Genomic DNA, 18417 nt, shown 5'->3' with positions numbered 1-18417 from the left:
AATGAATAGGAGAAAATATTTCTTTCACTCAACATGTAATTAAACTCTGAAATTAGTTGCCAGAGAATATAGTGAAAGCAATTAGCTTAGCGGGGTTTAAAAAAAGGCTTGGATAGCTTCCTAAAAGGAAAGTCCATAAGCCATTATTAAAATGGACTTGGGGAAGATCCACTGCTTATTTCTAGGATAAGCAGCATAAAATGTATTGTACTGTTTTGGGATCTTGCCAGGTACTTGTGACCTGGATTGGCCACTGTTGGAAACAGGATGCTGGACTTGATGGACCTTCGGTCTGTCCAAGTATGACAATACTTATGTACTTATGTAATCAGTCATGCTTTGCAGCTGACAGCTAGGATGTATACTTACAAGTGTGGACAGAATAAGTTGGCAGACTAGATATGCTGCTTGTTTTTTTTCCTGCTGTTATTATTTACTAGGTTAGAATCTCAAGAGTGCAGGATTTAGATCTGGATTTCATTACTAGACTTTTCCAAACCTGACCTCATGGTGTAGCCTAATGGCTAAAGCAGTGAGCTGAGAGCCAGGGAAACTCAGTGTCCAAGTCCCATTGATGCTCCTTGTAATTTTGGGCAAGTTACTTCATCATCCATTGCCTCAGGTACAAACTTAGCAGGCAATTATATAACTTGATGCCAAGATGTAGGCATGCTTACTACCAATTCTACAACAGTTTCAGGGTGTGCCTAAGACACAATAGAATATCAGTGCAAAGCCATTTTAGCACGCTGGAATTTAGGCCACCCACGTACAACAGGGCAATGACCTGCCCAACTTGGAGCACCTAAATGTGGCATATAACCAGTGGTGTGCCAGAGCGGGCTCGCGAGAGCCGTTTGTTACGTTTTTAAGAATTTTGGGAGCCGGTTGTTAAAGTAGGCCTCCCCATGGCTATTCTAACAACTGACTCCCAAAATGTAGGCTTGGGCCCCCTCCTGAATTCTCTTTTACTTTGCTGGCAGTGATGCTGGCCCCACCAGCCAAGTAAATAGACTGCTGCTGCTCCCTGCTCCTTGTTTCTCTGAGCATCGGGCTGGGACTTTTCATGCAAGCGCAAGGAGGTTCAATCATGCTGCTCAGAACCAGAAACAAGCAGCAGAGAATGGTGGCAGTCCATTTATTGGCTGGTGGGGCTCGGCAAAGGTATGCCTAGCGTGCCTGCACAAGGGAGGGGAGAGAGAGGCATGTATTCCCCCTCCCCCCAAATTTCAGGGCTGGCTATGTCCGGAGAAGAGAGCCCATTTTTAAAAATTTACCAGCACACCCCTGCATATAACTGATAGTATGCTATAAACTGCATGCCTTGCTTGGTGACGTGCCCATACTCTGTCCACCAGTGGTCTGGACTCCCCCAAATTGGATTTGAGCTCTCCAAGGTCTGCTGGTTTGGCTGGCGGGGGTCCCCAAGCTCTGCCAGCAGAAATCTTCCTCCAGCACAGTTCACCACCACACTGCCTGCACTGCTTCCCCCCGCCCCTGGACATGCTCAGTTTTAGTGAAATTGGGCATGCATGAAACCTCACGCACGTGTGCACGGCGGGAAGCAGGGTAGAAGGTTTGGCAGAGGGAGAAAGCAAGGCAGACAGCGTAGGGGATGGAGAGCAGTGGGGAGGTGAGCACAATGTGCTCCTCCACCCCAAAATTCAGGTCTGGCTATGTGTCTGCTGTCCACGTGTGCTCCCCCTTGTAGTTATGCACTAATTTGGGATCTAACACTTACATGTATATTATTGGTGTCTCTGATGTGCGTAAATGCTATTACTCTATAATATATGTGCACATTGAACCCCTGATTCTATAAATGGAAGCAAATTTCCATGAGCAAAACTGTGCTCTATCCTGAGATGTGCGCGCAACTAAATTGGCTAATGAGCCAATTAAGGCCAACAATTGGGTGCTAACAATTATTGGCATTGTCAACAATTTGAATTTGTGCACACAATTTGCTAATAAATGTTCTATAAAACTCCATGCACAAATCTTATAGTGTGCAACTTAAAAGGGGACGTGGTGATGGGAGTGGCATGGGCGGGTCAGGGGCGGTCACTAATGATGTACACAGTATTACTGAATATCAAGGATTGGCACCTAAACTGCACACCAAGATTTACACCAGTTTCAGTAGACGTAAATCCTTGAGCCCAAAGTTTGGCACGGAAAACGGCTCTAAGTGCTATTCTATAAATGGCACCCAACTCAGAGTGCCATTTAAAGAATAGTGCTCTGCGTAGATTTTTTTGGCACCACTTTTTGAGCACCATTTATTGAATCTACTCACAGGTACCAAGCTATAGGATGAAGCGGTAAAACTGCAAGCCCTCAGGACATAAGGAAATACCTACTGTACCTCAGTGTAACTCACTCTGATCTACTACTGAAAAAGACATGAATTAAATCCAAACACCTTCCCTCACCTTCAGGTATCGGTTATTTCCTGGCCTAAACTGGCTCAGAATCTAAATCATACCTGAGGTAACAGAGGGTGAAGTGGTTTGCCCAAGGATACAACAAAGGAAGAGGCCAATCCGATTAGGGAGGCCAGACACAACTGGGCTGGAGGCCAGCAAAGAGCAGTGGTAAGGAAAGGGTTAAGGGAAAGAAGAGGATCCAGCGGGGGGGGGGGGGGGGGGGGGGGGGGGGAAGTGCATAAAGGCGAGCTCCGTAGGTAAGGAGGGGTCTTTTCGAGCAAGCAGCAGTGAGGCAGTGGAGTTTGCAATACAATTAAGGAGTACTGATGACATTGAATGTTAAAGTGCTTGGCTGCGGCCTTAATAAATTCCAAATTCAGTCGAAAGAAGTGGCTTCTGTGTCTTTTTGGTTGTAAATAGAGCGTGGATGAGTGGGTAGTGCCGAATGCACCAGTTGTGTGAGAACTGGGATTTAAAACCCTAACTTCACATATTGCTTCTCCAGCCACTAGGTTACACACTTGCACCCCATACTTCTGTATTGCCAATGTTTGACAAAGAGCCCTGCTACTCTTGTTCTCTTTCCTACCTTCTTCCTACATCAAAGGTAACAGTGAAACTGCTGTAAGTAGTTGGAGATAAAATATGCTATTCAGTTCCTCCACTGCTGTTATCAACATAGACTGAGTGGTCTGATAGAGCCATGTCAATTGTTGCAACAGAAGCATCAATGATAAGCAGTTTGTAAGTTAAAGGATGAATCCTTCCTTTATTATTTGCTTTGCTCTAAACAGCAAGCTAAGAATGGACAAAATAGTGGAAACTAGCCAAGGGAGGTCTTGCCTCACCAATTTGCTTCATTTCTTTGTAGGCGTGAATAAACATGTTGATAAAGGTGAGCTGGTTGATGTAGCATATATAGATTTTCAGAAAGCTTTTGACAAAGTACCTCATGAGAGACTCCTGAGAAAATTAAGAAGTCATGGGATAGGAGGCAATGTCCTTCTGTGGATTAAGAATTGGTTATTGGACAGAAAACAGAAGGCAAGGTTAAATGGCCATTTTTCTCAACGAAGGAGGATCTATACTGGGACTGATGCTATTTAACATATTTATAAATCATCTGGAAATTGGAAAGATGAGTGAGCTGATTAAATTTGCAGATGACACAAAACTATTCAAAGTTGTCAAAATTTTGGAGTGGTGGAGTGGCCTAGAGGTTAGAGCACCGGTCTTGAAATCCAGAGGTGGCCGGTTCAAATCCCACTGCTGCTCCTTGTGATCTTGGGCAAGTCACTTAACCCTCCATTGCCTCAGGTACAAACTTAGATTGTGAGCCCTCCAGGGTACCTGACTGTAACTCACCTTGAGCTACTAGTAAAAAAAAGGTGTGAGCAAAATCCAAATAAAATGCATGCCGATTGTGAAAAATTGCAGAAAGACCTTTGGAAACTGGAAGACTGGGTATCCAAATGGCAGATGAATTTAATGTAGACAAATGCAAAGTTATGTAGATGGGAATAATAATCCAAATCATAGTTATCTGATGCTTGGGTTCACTTTAGGAGTCAGCACTCCAGAAAAGTACCTAGGTGTCATTGCAGACAATACACTGAAATCTTCTTCACATCCTGCAAACTGGATGCTAGGAATTATTAGGAGAGGGATGCAAAATAAGGCCAAAAATATTATAATGCCTCTGTATTGCTCCATGGTGAGACCTCACCTTGAGTACTGTGTTCAATTTTGGTCTCCGTATCTCAAAAAAGATACAGAGGTATTAGGAAAGGTGCAAAGAAGGGATGGAACTTTTATACTATGAGGAAAAGCTAAACAGATTAGGGCTCTTTAGTTTGGAAAAGAGCCAGATGAGGGGAGATATGATTGAGGTCTACAAAATCCTGAGTGGTGTACAACGAGCAGATGTAAATCGATTTTGTACTCATTCCGAAAGTACAAAGACTAGGGGACACTCAAGGAAGTTACATGAAAGTACTTTTAAAACAAATAGGAAGGGATATTTTTTTCACTGAATGAATAGTTAAGCTCTGGAACTCTTTGCCGGAGGATGTAGTAACAATGGTTAATGTATCTGGGTTTAAAAAAGGTTTGGACAAATTTCTGGAGGAAAAGTCCATAGTCTGCTATTGAGACAGACACAGGTAAGCAACCGCTTACCCTGGGATTGTGTTAGCATGGAATGTTGCCACGATTTGGGTTTCTGCCAGGTACTTGTGACCTGGCTTGGCTACTGTTGGAAACAGGACACTGGGCTAGATGGACCATTGGTCTGACCCAGTATGGTCACCCACCATAAGGTTAGCACAAGCTGATGGTGAAACCAATGCAGAAGACTTTACTGCATCCTGAATTAGGCCATTTATGTTGCATTAAGTATGCGTTAGCGCTTCATACAGTTTAGTAAGAGGGCCCCATAGTTCGGAGGTTTTCAACCCAGTTCTTGGGGCACACCCAGCCAGTCGGGGTTTTCAAAAATCAATGGGGATAGCTGCCTTAGACTATAAGCCCTCTAGGTATAGAAAAATACCTACTGTACCTAAAATACCTACTGTTTAGGTACCTAAAATACCTACTGTACCTAAACCTACTCAGCCATCTCTCTCCTCTTCAATCTGTTCAAAATTCTGCTGCACGACTAATATTCCGCCAAAGTCGCTATGCTCATATCAGCCCTCTCCTGAAGTCGCTTCACTGGCTCCCTATCTGTTTCTGAATACAGTTCAAACTCCTCTTATTGACCTATAAGTGCATTCACTCTGAGGCTCCTCAGTATCTCTCCGCTCTCATCTCTCCCTACATTCCTCCCCGGGAACTCCGTTCACTGGGTAAATCTCTCCTAACTGCACCCTTCTCCTCCACCGCTAACTCCAGACTCCATTCCTTTTATCTTGCCGCACCATATGCCTGGAATAGACTTCCTGAGCCGCTACGTCAAGCTCCATCTCTGGCCGCCTTCAAATCCAGACTTAAAGCCCACCTGTTTAATGCTGCTTTTAACTCCTAACTTTTTCACTTGTTCGTAACCCTTATCTTCCTCACTTCAATAGTCCCTTATCCCTCTGTGTCCTGTCTGTCTGTCCTGACCCTTATCCCTTATTTGTCCTGTCTGTCCAAATTAGATTGTAAGCTCTCTTGAGCAGGGACTGTCTCTTCATGTTCAATTGTGAAGCGCTGCTTACGTCTGGTGGCGCTACAGAAATGATAAGTAGTAGTAACATAACTACAACTGAAAAGGTATGAATTATTTTACATATAAATCCCCTTCCCTCCCTTTTATTTCGTCTTTCTAGCAAGTGTAAAGCCCAGACATGTAACCGCTCACGGCAGTTCACAATGAGATCCCTGTGTGTGGGTGGCTGGCTCCACACTCCTCCACCAGACTCAAGGCTCCAAAAGTAGTTTTGATATTTTAGTTTGTTTCATATGCGCGTACATAAACACACACTTATTTGCTCATAAAGCTTCCAGAAAATAATGAAAATATGTTTAAACTGATTTAATACTTTTTGAGCACTGTTCTGGAACTACAAATAATAAAACAGATCTTCTTTGGTTAAACAGATGTGGCCTATTCTACAGAGCCAGTTGCTTTCACAGTGGTTAATGACATCTCAAAGTCATTTTAACACTTACTGTCAAATGAAAACAGCATAGTAAACATCTGTTTAACAAATGGTACAAAAAAATATAAATAATGGTTACCTATTTTATGCTAAATTTATTCTCACTATTGACTCATGGGAGGGGTGGGGGGGAAGAATGGAGAAATGGTTTCCACAGTTACTAAGAATAATGAGAATAAAACCTCTCTCTAATGGGAAAATATCATATATTTCATCAAAAAAAGAGTATATGATGATTTAAATCAGTGGCTCTGAAACCTGTCATACCTATACTTCCATAATTTGAAAATACGCTTCCACGCTACTATAGTATATGGTGTCTTATATTCCACAATATTCCAATTAGATTCAATGCGTATTACATCACCAGAGGTCTTCCAATTAGAGGAGAATTATAGTTTTTAGCAAATTTCTTCAGAATGCTAAAAAATAAGAAAAAAAAATACTAAAGTTTTCTTTCGAAACTACCAATAACAACAGCACTATGTTATATTAGAGAATAAATAAGTTTTTAAAGCTTTTCTGAAGGGGAAGCTGGTTCCATTCTTTGACTCCTTGAAACGCAAAAGAAGGTTCTAACATATATTTTTGAAGAATATTTTTTGCAGACGGATAGCCTAATGTCAATCACTGCGTAATGTGATCAGAAACAAGTGTTTTAGGTATATTTAGACTATGTCCTGGGCCTTTCAGAATTTAGTCCATATAAAGATTTAAAAACTAAACATGCCATTTTAAATTCTAACCTTGATTTTATTGGAAGCCAATGCAGCCTCTTCAACAAAGAAGATGCCTTCTTAAACGAATATAACCAAAAAAATCAACCTCACGGATGTATTTTCCAGTAATTGCAATTTTTTCTGTAATTTAACTGTAACCCCATAATATAGGGAGTTATAGTAACCTAAATAAGGAATTATGGCTGGACTTTACACTTGATGTCATGATAAAGCATCGGTCAATCATGTTTTTGTGATATTCAAAATGAATATGTCATGTCCCTCACCTATCTCCTGCAGCATTCCGTGCCAGAAGAGCATTTCCTTTATAACCCTGTCTACTGGTATATAAGGAACTTCCTGATTCTCAACCAGCGCCTTTGCAACAGGTTGCCTAGCTTGGTCTAGAGTGAGTTGCAGCCTACTTCCAATCTGTTTCCTCAACCTTGTTCCAGTCCTTGTCCAGCCCGTGCCTTCAGCCTTGTTTCAGCCCTCAAGCATTACACCAATGGTCTCTAATTGTTCTCATACCTCACACTAACATTATTGACTTTTGTCTCACCTAGAATGTAAACTGCACCGAACCCTGGAAAGGGGATATTTGCGGTATACAAGAATTGATTTAACTTGGTTCCAGCTACTCCATGGCTTCGACTCCATCAAGCCATTCTCTGCCCTGACTTGTCGGGGCACCCTCAAGGGCTCTTTTAAGAATCACTCTCTGGTTAGGTTTTTGTTGAGGCATGACTTGCCTGCCGCCAGCTGGGGCCCACCTAGCCTTCGGGTTGGGTAGGCAGTGGGAGGTTCACCTACCCTGAGCCGTGAGAGAATAGCTATGAGATTACTTCTGCTGAAGTAGAACAGCTGAATGAATATGCAAGGAGGAAGGTCCTATGGGCTCGATATTCAGCGCTATTTAACCAGCCAGGAACGGTTCCTGACCAGTTAAATAGCACTTAGCCAGCTAAGCGTTAATATTCAGTGTGAGATAGCTGGTTATCTTCACTGAATATTAGCTATTAACCAGCTATTTCGTGCGACTTAGCCAGCTAAGCACGAACTTTCAGTGCTAAAACGGCTAAGTTGAGTGGTTAAGATAGGCCACTTAAATAGCAGGCCTCTCTTTAACCGCTATTAACCAGCTAGCACTGAATATTCACTTAGCCAGTTAAGTTGCCATAGCGAAAAGTGAAACCGGATATTCAATGATGGTCGCCGGATATGGCCCGGCATTGAAAATCCAGGGTCAGCGCCAGCGGTGGAAGCTAACCGCACTGATTGCCACTAGCTGAATATGGGGGGGAGGGGGTATATATCTAATAATTATGGCCCAAGAGCAGACCCTGTGTTAGAGTAGGACAAGTGAAAGTGTACTGACCTGAATGATGCTGAAAGTAATTAGATGAAGAGTGTGATGCTTGGTAAAATTATATTGCCTGGGAACTAAAAGCTGTATTGTGTCAGTCAACATTAATTCATCAGACTAAAGAATAAGAATGAGAAAAAGCAGCAGCGTACTGTGGCCTCTCAGATAAGCAACATTGACCGCCAGTGTCTTTGTGAATACTCTGGGGGGTAGAGGAGAGTCCAAATAGGAGGACTCTGTAGTGGAAATGTAAATTTTGAGATGTGAAGCAGAGATATTTCCAGTGTTGGGTGGATAGAAATGTGAATATAAGTGTCTTTTAAATCCAGCTTCGCTAACCAAGAGCTTCGAGGAATGAGAAGCAGAATTGATTTGAGTGTTCATTCTGAATCCTTTCTTCTTGACAAACAGATTCACCTGTCTGAGATCGTGTATGGGTCTTACACCGAATTTCTTTGGTATAAGATAATACTGGGAGTAAAACCCTTGAAGCAAGGTGGATGGGTGGACTGCTTCTATCGCTTAATATGTGAGAAGGGATTGAATTTCTTCCTCTAAGATGGTAGATTAGGAAGTAAGTTTTTTTTGTTGATAGTAGGAGGAAGAGTTGTAAAATGTATTTTGTAGCCTTGTAGGACTAATTGAAGAACCCATTTTTCTGTGGTAATATTTTGCCAAGACTGGTAAAAGTAACGAATATGACCGTCTATGGGTAAAATTTCAGAAGCTAGGGGTAGATTTTGAAGGCAATGAAGTGGGCCGCAGATTATGTCTTCTGTTCCCATGGTCTGCAACATTGATAAGGTGGTTGCTGAGATGGTCTAGGCTGAGGTTGGCGAAATAAGACTGGAAGTGTTGTCGTTGAGGACAAAGATGATCCTCATTTATAGGAGAAGGTTTATTCTTGAGGAGGATTGGAAAGCTCCTTATAGATGGAACGACCCTCCTTCATCTGGGTAAGTGTATCCCTTACTTTTTCCTGCAAAGATTGCCTTCTAAGCAGGGGCATCTACAAGTCTGTCATGAAGGTAATCTCAGAGGCCTGAGGCCAGTAACCATGTTATGCGCCTGGTGGCAACTGAGATTGCACCTAGATGTGAGGTGGTGTCATACAGATCATAAGTATTAGTGATGAGATGAAAACTGATTTCCTCCATGGCAGATAATAATGCAGACAATGGTTCTGGGAGGGACAAGGAAATGGATTCTACATCAGAATACAGCTTTGAGTGTTGAAAATGTAAAACCTGTAATCGATAGGCTGCAATTCTGGAGGCCAACATAGCTCAGAAAAACCCTTTCTTCCTACCTCATCAAAAGTCTGATTCCTTCCCTGGATGATAGAAAAGATGAGACTTTAAAGCTTTAGACTTATTTATAACAAGCTTCAAATATCAAGGAATGATGTGTCAGTTGTGCTTTCTCAAGCCCTGGAGTAGACTGAACCTCGTACTTTGCGTCTCCTAGGCATTTAGAAATAGGTTGTTTGGAGTAAGGGGTCTGCCAAATTTTTGATTTTACACCCTGAAGGATGGAATGGATAGGAACTGCTACAGGTCCTGATGGAGAATCTACTGCCTACAGAATGCTCTGAAGGTCTTTTTTATTCATGGCGGCAGTTTGAGAACCAAGAGCAAGGTCATTGAGCAGTTTTTGGATGAACTTGCTGTAACTTACATCTTTTGAAGACAGATCTGATTTCCCAGCATCCAACTTGTGCGGCACAGTGGTAGAGGTAGAGGGTTGGTCAGGGTCAATACTTTCTGCAACTGGTCCTCATCTGAAGAAAACATCTCAATAGAATCTGTGAGTGGAGAGGGACTCTGAAGATCATGAGAAGGTGCAGGAGAGGGTGTGTGAGGAATTGGTATAGGCGCAGTGAGAAACTGTGGCTGGAGTGGAAGTTGAGATGGAGAAGGCTGCTGTAGTACCTTTTGAAAGAGCTGAAAAAGCAACCAGGCAGCAATCTGCACTGGCTGATAAGTAGTCATGACAGCAGACATTAAAGGAGAGTCCTGAGGGAGGAGTCATGGTGCCTGAGGCACAACTAAGGTAGCAGAGTTTTGTTTTTGCCATCTTTTTAATTTTCTTAGCTGGTGGCTGAATTGGAGGTTGAGCCAATAGTGGAGGAGTGCAGTCTCGGAAATGCTTAGGCGCTAGTGTGAGAGGGGAACCCGTCTTTGAAGAAGTGTGAATTTGAACCTGATGTGAAGGTGGCAGAAAAACCGCAAGAAGCTGTTTTGTACGCTGATTTGATTTTTAGGATTTGGAGTACAGCGCTTTTCATGTGAGCCTTTGTAACAAGGGCTGGCTCATTGGAGCCAACAACCGTAGGTACTCCTATGGAGCCTATGGGTTACAAGTGTACAGAAGGTTTTCCTGTATTTAAGCCCTCCAGTATCAAATCTTGGCCCTTTGGATTGGCACAATTCGGTTCCATGGTGAAATTTCAGAGTGTCTGGTTAGTATATATCTCAGCTTTTCCTTGTATGAGAAGTAACGTCCATCACGGTATGCGGAAAAGTTAAAACTGAAGAGATTTCGATATTCCACTGAGTGGGAAAGGCAGGACAGATCCAATTGGCTACTGCTACTGTTCAAACAAGCTACGAACAGCACATCCAACTATGCAGCTTGAGAAGAACCTAACCATGTGTGTCTGCATTGTCCTGTGGCATCGAGTAAGACAGATGCTGAGCCAAAGTTGAGCATACAGGGCAAGATGGGGTATAAGGGATAATAAGAGAACAGAAGTAAGAAGGGATCCCAGAAAGAATCTTGTGCGTTAAGATAAGAATCTTAGGGGTCCTTTTACAAAGGCGCACTGAAAAATGGCTTGCAGTAGTGTAGGCGCAGGTTTTGGGTGCATGCCGATCCATTTTTTAGCGCGCCTGTAAAAAAAAGGGCTTTTTAAAATTTTTGCCGAAAATGGATGTGCGGCAAAATGAAAATTCCCACACGTCCATTTTGGGCCTGAGACCTTACTGCCAGCCACTGACCTAGCGATAAACTCACACTTAGCGATAAACTGGGCGCTAATGACCTATGCATGCAAAATACCGCTTGGCGCATGTCCATTACGCGTGCCCGAAAATAAAAAATATTTTTCAGATGCGCGTATTGGATGCACGACAAAAATGAAGTTACTGCAAGAGCCATGTGGTAGTCGGGTGGTAACTCCATTTTGACGTGTGTTGGGCGCATGCACACGCTTACGCGGCTTGGTAAAAGGACCCCTCAAAGCGAATATGAAAGGGAATGTGATGTGATGTGCCAGAAGGGGAGTAACATGGTCTGACGTGGGCATGTGAGAGTAGTCCAATTGCGGTATTTTGGACAGTTTGTACACATTTGAACAGAGGAAGAATGGACAAGATAATATCATGGTATTATCACAGATAGATTATTGCAATTTTCTTTATTTCTGGGGTGCTCCAAACTGTTAATTAGAAAACTTCAAACTTTGCAGAATACTTTGATCAGATTAATTTTCTTTTTACCTAGGTTAAAATATCAATGCTTTATCAAAAATTACATTATTATTATTTATATTTTGCTCACACCTTTTTCAGTAGTAGCTCAAGTTGAGCTACATTCAGGTACACTGGATATTTCTCTTTCCCAGGAGGTCTCACAATCTAAATTTGTACCTGAGGCAATGGAGGGTTAAGTGACTTGCCCAAGATCACAAGGAGCAGCAGTGGGATTTGAACTGGCCACCTCTGGATTGCAAGGCTGGTGCTCTAACTGCTGGGCCACTCCTCCACTCCACATTGGCTCCCAATTGAGGATATGATTCTTTTTAAATTTATATGTGTCCTTCACAAAGTTTTGTATGGGTCATTGCCCCCTTATATATATGATCATTTTCAGATTGTACCGACAGGATGAAACCACAGAAAATATTCAGTCTTTGTTTTCATTCCCTTCTCCTAAAAGGAAGAAATTTTTGATCTTATTTCGTGCTTCTGTAGCCTGTCAGGCAGCTAAAGTATGGAATGATCTTCCAGAGGATTTACAATCTGTAACTCATTACTGATCTTTTAGAAAACGTTTTCAAACTTTTTTGTTTAGAAAATGTTTTAGTGATGTTGTCTTGAATTAGTATGCATTTAAGCTGCATTGTTTAGAGTCTGTTTTTTTTTTCTCGCTAGTACTGTTCTAGCTGACATTTTATTGGAATCTGCTTAGAACTTGTAATGGCTTTAGTGGAATATTAAATTAAAATGTTATGTTATATAATCGAGACATGAAGGAACAAGTGAGCATAATAGTGTTGCATCAAAGGACATGGGATGCGGCAAAGTCTCTAACAGTACGCAAGCGCAAAGGTTCTGTGGTGCTCATTACTGTTTTTAATTTTGCTTTCATTGCCCCATTGTAGGGCTCCAGCAAGGAAGGAGGTTTGAGAAGGGATAATGCTGGGCCATGGGGCTGAACAGGACAGTAGGGATCAAAGCAGTGGCTTTAAATTTTAAATATGCTAGAGATTATATGGCTTCTCCTTTCAAATGCTAGCCTGCAACACTGGGGGGGGGGGGGGGGGGAGGATATACTACTACTACTACTACTATAGAAATGATTTATAGTAGTAGTAGTATATTACCTGCTCTTGCCCCCCCCCCCCCCCCCCCAAATATACCCAGATTTTGAACACCTAGGGGAGAGGAGAGAAGGGAGAATTCTGTACAAGGAAGAGGGGTGGGAGAGATTTTGGACATGGAGTGGTTGGGCCTGAGCGGAGCAGGTAGCTGAAATTATGTGCTACAGCACTTACACATGCCTTTATTTTATTTATTTGTTACATTTGTACCCCACATTTTCCCACCTATTTGCAGGCTCAATGTGGCTTACATAGTACCGGAGAGACTTTGAAGTCTCCGGTGAACAAATACAAGGTAATGTTGTGACAGGATAGAGTTCATGTAGCCCTGTCACATTAGGGAGTCGTACAATGGAAGAGTTGAGTAATGTCCATTATGTACTTGAGTTCTGTTGTGTAGCAGAGTTCAGGCATTTAAGTTGGGTCGGTAGGGTATGCCTTTTGGAACAGGTTAGTCTTTAGTGATTTCCGGAAGTTTAGGTAGTTGTACGTCGTTTTCAAGGCTTTTGGTAATGCATTCTATAATTGCGTGCTTATGCAGGAGAAACTGGATGCGTAGGTTGATTTGTATTATGTCTTAAGAAAATGTTTTCTAAATTTCTTAAAGCAGTTCTTTTTACAAAACATGTACTTTCAGGCTAAGGTTGGTTATTGTTATGTTATGACTATTAAAGACTATTATGACTATTATATAATAATGCATAGTGCACTTACACATGCAAGGTGCAGATAACTGTAATGCATTCAGTTATAGCATTGTCTTCTAACTGCTTATCACTCTTCAGTAAAAGGGGCCACTTGGATAAAACATTCAGAGAACTCATTCTCTAAGTAAAGCCTTTATAAAGGTTCAGTGATATAGGTAAATTCTGTCTAAATTGGACATGCATTCCTACTGCACAGGACAAAGAAAGAAATACATCCTCTATTGTTTGGTGTCAGTAAATGCCACACATTATCGACAAACCTACCTTTGCAACTAGCAGTGAAATGACGTCCTTAACAGTTTCCTCAATCAAGTCGTCTATTTTGGAATGGTAGTGTTGCTGTGTTTTAAAAGACAGCAAAGAAAACAGTGCACACACATGAACCCAAAATGTGGTTAATGAAAGGAACTCTTAAACCTTGCAGATCAGATAATATTTAAAATTATCATTCTAAACACCAGGACAACAAACACCTTAACAAAAATCTACACAATCACCCCTCTCACTTGCTCTGTTGAAAAATTTCCCATATGTGCCATTGAGTTAAGCAGTTAATGGGGTTATTATTTCGGTGAATGGAGTTCTTACTCTTATTCAGGCACAGGAATGTGAAGGATACTTTTTGTCTTTCTATTAATTAAGGTGGCCCTGTATGTCTTCTAAAGGGTTGGTCTAGCTGGACAAGTAAAAAGACTGGAAAAAGATTTAATTAATACAGCTCATGTCTGACAACTCACATTCATAAGTTACTTTAAATGTACTCTAGAAATAAAATGAGCTCTCAATTGTTCAGCTTAAAAAAGGACTTCTCCATCAACACTTCACATGGCCACTCATACAAATTCTTACAACATGCTCAAGTGACAGCAAAATTAAAATCTGATCAACAAAGAATAGATAGTAACAAATCTGTGGCCCATCAAAAGATTAACCAACTAGCTCTCACGCTCTCTAGTATTAAAAAAAAAATCTTTTGTTTTTATATGCCTTCCTGAAAAAGATTGCATTTAAATAAGTCTTATTTAGAGCAATCCCAAAAGATCCTGCTCCCAACCTCTTCTGGAAATCACTATGGAGGCTCCATTGATGAGAGCCAAAGGTTTACGCCATCTCGCAGAGGCCTGTCTATTTAAATATTAATTCTTCCCTTGGAAACATTTATCCGACAGCAAAGATGGTTTCTCAATAGCCACTTCACGGGAAATGCAACTTGTAAAGATCAACACTATCTGAGAGTTCAAGGCTCCTTGGAGCAGCTAGCCCAGGGGTCCTTTTACTAAGCTGTGTAAACGCCTATGCGCGCCCAAGGGGCGCCAAAATGGAGTTACCGCGTGGCTCTTGTGGTAATTTCATTTTTGGTGTGCGTCCGATACGCACGTCTGAAAAATATTTTTTATTTTCGGGCATGTGTAACGGACACGCACCAAGTGGCATTTGGCGTGCATAGGTCATTACCGCCTGGTTACCGCGTGAGTCTTTACCGCTAGGTCAATGGGTGGTGGTAAGGTCTCAGACCCAAAATAGACGAGCCGCAATTTTCATTTTGATGCACGTCCATTTTCTGGCGCGCTAAAAAATGGATCAGTGCGGGCCCAAAACCCACGCCTATACTACAAGACATTTTTCAGGGCGCCTTTGTAAAAGGACCCCATAATGTTGCTCACAAAAAGCACAATGTCAGGACAAACTGGGCCTGATATTCAGTCGGTGGTGGATAGCATTTTTGCTGTCCACCATCGGCTTTAAACCAAGATATTCAATGCCGGGCCATTTCCGGTGACTGGCATTGAATATCTGGCATTTTTTTAAACGCTAAAAGTTAACCGCTTAAGCCGATATTCAGCACTAACTGGTAACTGGTTAACTTTTTAGCGGTTAAAGACAGGCCTGTTATTTTAAGCGCTGAATATCCGCGCCTAACCAGTTATGTCGTGCAATATAGCTGGTTAGTGGCTAGTTGCTAACTGCGAATATTTAGTGGTAGATAACTGGTTATCTCCTGCTGAAAGTCCGCAGTTAGGCACAGATATGCTATTTAACCAGTTGGTGGCCGTGTCTGACCGGTTAAATAGCTTTGACTGTTGGGGGAACTATACCTAACCAGTGGCGTTCCGAGGGGTGCTGACACCAGGAGCGGATCGCTGATGCGCCCCCCCCCCCCCGCCGAAGAGACACCCCCCACCTCAGCAAAAGAGTCCCCCCCAGGTGCACGCCGCTGGGGGGGGGGGGGGTGCTGCGCGCCGGTCAGCGTCGTTGGTTTCCATGCTCCCTCTGCCTCGGAACAGGTTACTTCCTGTTCCGGGGCAGAGGAGCATGGAAACCAACGACGCTGACCGGCGCGCAGCACCCCCCCCCAGCGGCGTGCACCTGGGGCGGACCGCCCCCACCGCCCTCCCCTTGGTACGCCACTGTATCTAACTTGACAGCTACCAGAACATTCCCTAAAGCTGTAACATTTGTTTCAAAAGCTAATTTTCTTCTGCAACCATGCATCACGATTTCTATTTGAATCAAACCTGAATCATTTTTAAACTGAAAAAAAAAATACATCTATTAATTTTCAAACAATAATAATTGCAATACTGCTGTAAACAAACAAGCAGGGAATGAGCATGAAGTTAAAAACAAATACAATATTGGCAATATATACATTTTTAAATAAAGTCAACTACAATATAAAATTGAATTTAGGAAGGATAACAGAGATTAAACCACATAATATCCTACGAACACCTAAGAAAAAGGAGGCCAGGAGTTCCGGTAGAGGGTCATCCACCAATTACCAGAGCTCAATATATTTCTGGAATTAGATCTCAATCTCAAGGTTCTCAACCTGGACTTAACCTCACTGAATTTCTGGAAAGTTCTTTAGATGTGGTAACTCAACGTACTACTCTCCTGGTGACTTTTGCATTGGAACTGGATGGAAATAATATCTTTCGCTTGTATTTTAAACATATGAAGGCATTATTCTTAGGAGTCAGGATACAAGTTTTTCCAGATTTGAACAAGGAAACACAGAAAAGGCGGCGAGAGTTCCTGGCGCTTAAACCACGAATTCTCGCACTAGGTGGTTCTTTTGTGTTGAAATATCTTTGTAGATGCTTTTTGTCTCTTAATGATGTTAATTTTGTGTTCCTGGACCCTGAGAAAATGCTGAAATGGTTAATTGCCAAAGAAGTGAGTGGTGGTGATGGAGCTACCTGAATACTCACACAGTTTATGCTAGTAATATCAGCTAGTTGACCTATGTGCTTTTCCTCTCAATTTATTTGAAAATAATGCCTGATAATTTCTTATAATTTATTCCTAGTATCTTGTCCAAATATTGTGGTCAAAGTAATAAGAATTATAATCTTGATATTGTTTTGGAGAAATCCTGTATCCTGAATAATTTAATTCTCACATCATGTACATGTATCACATGCTTTATATTATTTTTTTGAAAATTATAAAAAAAAAAAAAAAGAAAAAGGAGGCCAATTTAAAAATTAATTTCCTGATTGTCCAGACAATTGAACAGAAAGTCAACTCACCATATTTGCAAGAGGAAAATACACAACAAATGAAATTAAAGGAAAAATACCCAGTAGTAGTGAGGGACAAAAGAAAACACTATTTCACATTTGTATAAACAGACCGTGTAGAGGTACTTGGAACAGGCATCTGTTGGTCAACCAATAATACAGAGAGCTGAGATGATTGGTAGAAGATATAATGGACTCTCGGGAAGCTAATCATATATTTAAAAGAGTATTTTAGATAAAGGTTCACTGCTATCTACAACACATCAACCAACGATAAAGCTATCTCGTTTTTCTGGTAAGCCTTTGCAACATCAGGGAAGACCCTAAGCTTGGAGTTAAAATAAAAATATGTATCATCCCAAAGCCTGAGAAAAACATTGTGTGAGAGACTCCATCACAAAGGGCTTTTTTTTTAATTTTTTTACTAAACTGTGGTAGTGATTCCCGCGTGGCAAATGAAAGGAAGCCCATTCAATTCCTATGGGCTTCCTCTTACTTGCCATGCCGGCAATCTCTAGCGTGGGTTAGTTAAAGAGGCCCAAAACTATTACATTTGAAAGGCACCAGTTCCGCATTAGAAATGTTTCCCAGTAATGCTGATACTTCCAAGTTGTCAAAACAGTGCCTGGGGGTTTCAGAAAACTCTGTCCCTGAAGGAACCTTTATGCGGGTAGCAAATTAGAAATGCTATGAAAGAGATTCAACAGTAATTCTTTAAAGTGGTTCCTAATTTTATAAATGTCTGCATTGACCAGTGTAAAAAGTATGCATGTTCTCATGGTGGGTATGTGCATGGGTGGGATTTGTGCAAAGCAGTGGCGTTCCTACGTCGGTAGCCACCTGGGGCAGATCGCTGCTGCACACTCCCCTGGCGCATCACCTCTAGGTGGCTCCACCTCCCCGGTACATCACCTCCTGGGGATGCAGGGAGCAGCCGTGCAGCTGTCAGATCCGCTGGTTCCCTGCTCCGGAACAGGAATTTAGGTCAGGGAGCAGGGAACTGCCGGAGCAGTCAGCCACGCAGCTGCTCCCTGCACCCCCTTGCAGCATGCACTCAGGCTGCCCCTACCTTGGTACACTACTGGTGCAGAGTGTTGGTAGAATGCACAAGTACATGTGTATATTATAAAATATTATGATTTACAAGGGCTACAAACTGGTTTCACTTAAATCAGTGCCATTGTTTGTTTACCTTTTGTTTGGTTTTGCTTTTAATTTTTGTTTTTCTTAATTTATGTTGTCATTCTATAACTGTTTCTTATGTTTATATATGCAAGCCACTTAGCAACGTTTAGAAGTGTTGTGTTCTGGGTTAATTTGCCTTTCCAAGACTTGGCCTTGCTTCTTTTTGCCTTGAGGCGGGGGATGTTAACAGCTGTATTTTGCTGATTGTTCTTTTGTGTTTCCGTTGTAACTGTGTTT

At 41.9% G+C, this 18417-nt stretch overlaps 1 protein-coding gene across 5 annotated transcripts in view; it reads right to left on the bottom strand.

Annotated features, from left to right (window-relative positions):
• CADPS2 (calcium dependent secretion activator 2) overlaps positions 1-18417 on the bottom strand; it is a 596794-nt gene that overhangs the window by 62770 nt on the left and 515607 nt on the right. For all 5 annotated transcript variants that reach the window (XM_030215887.1, XM_030215888.1, XM_030215889.1 and 2 more), the window contains one exon: positions 13733-13807. In XM_030215887.1, the coding sequence (XP_030071747.1) occupies positions 13733-13807 (75 nt within the window). The remainder of the gene's footprint in view (positions 1-13732; positions 13808-18417) is intronic.

Source organism: Microcaecilia unicolor, chromosome 10, assembly GCF_901765095.1.
Source record: "Microcaecilia unicolor chromosome 10, aMicUni1.1, whole genome shotgun sequence".
Lineage (NCBI taxonomy): Eukaryota > Metazoa > Chordata > Amphibia > Gymnophiona > Siphonopidae > Microcaecilia > Microcaecilia unicolor.
Note: the sequence above shows the minus strand (reverse complement) of the source record. Positions and strands in the feature narration are given on the sequence as shown.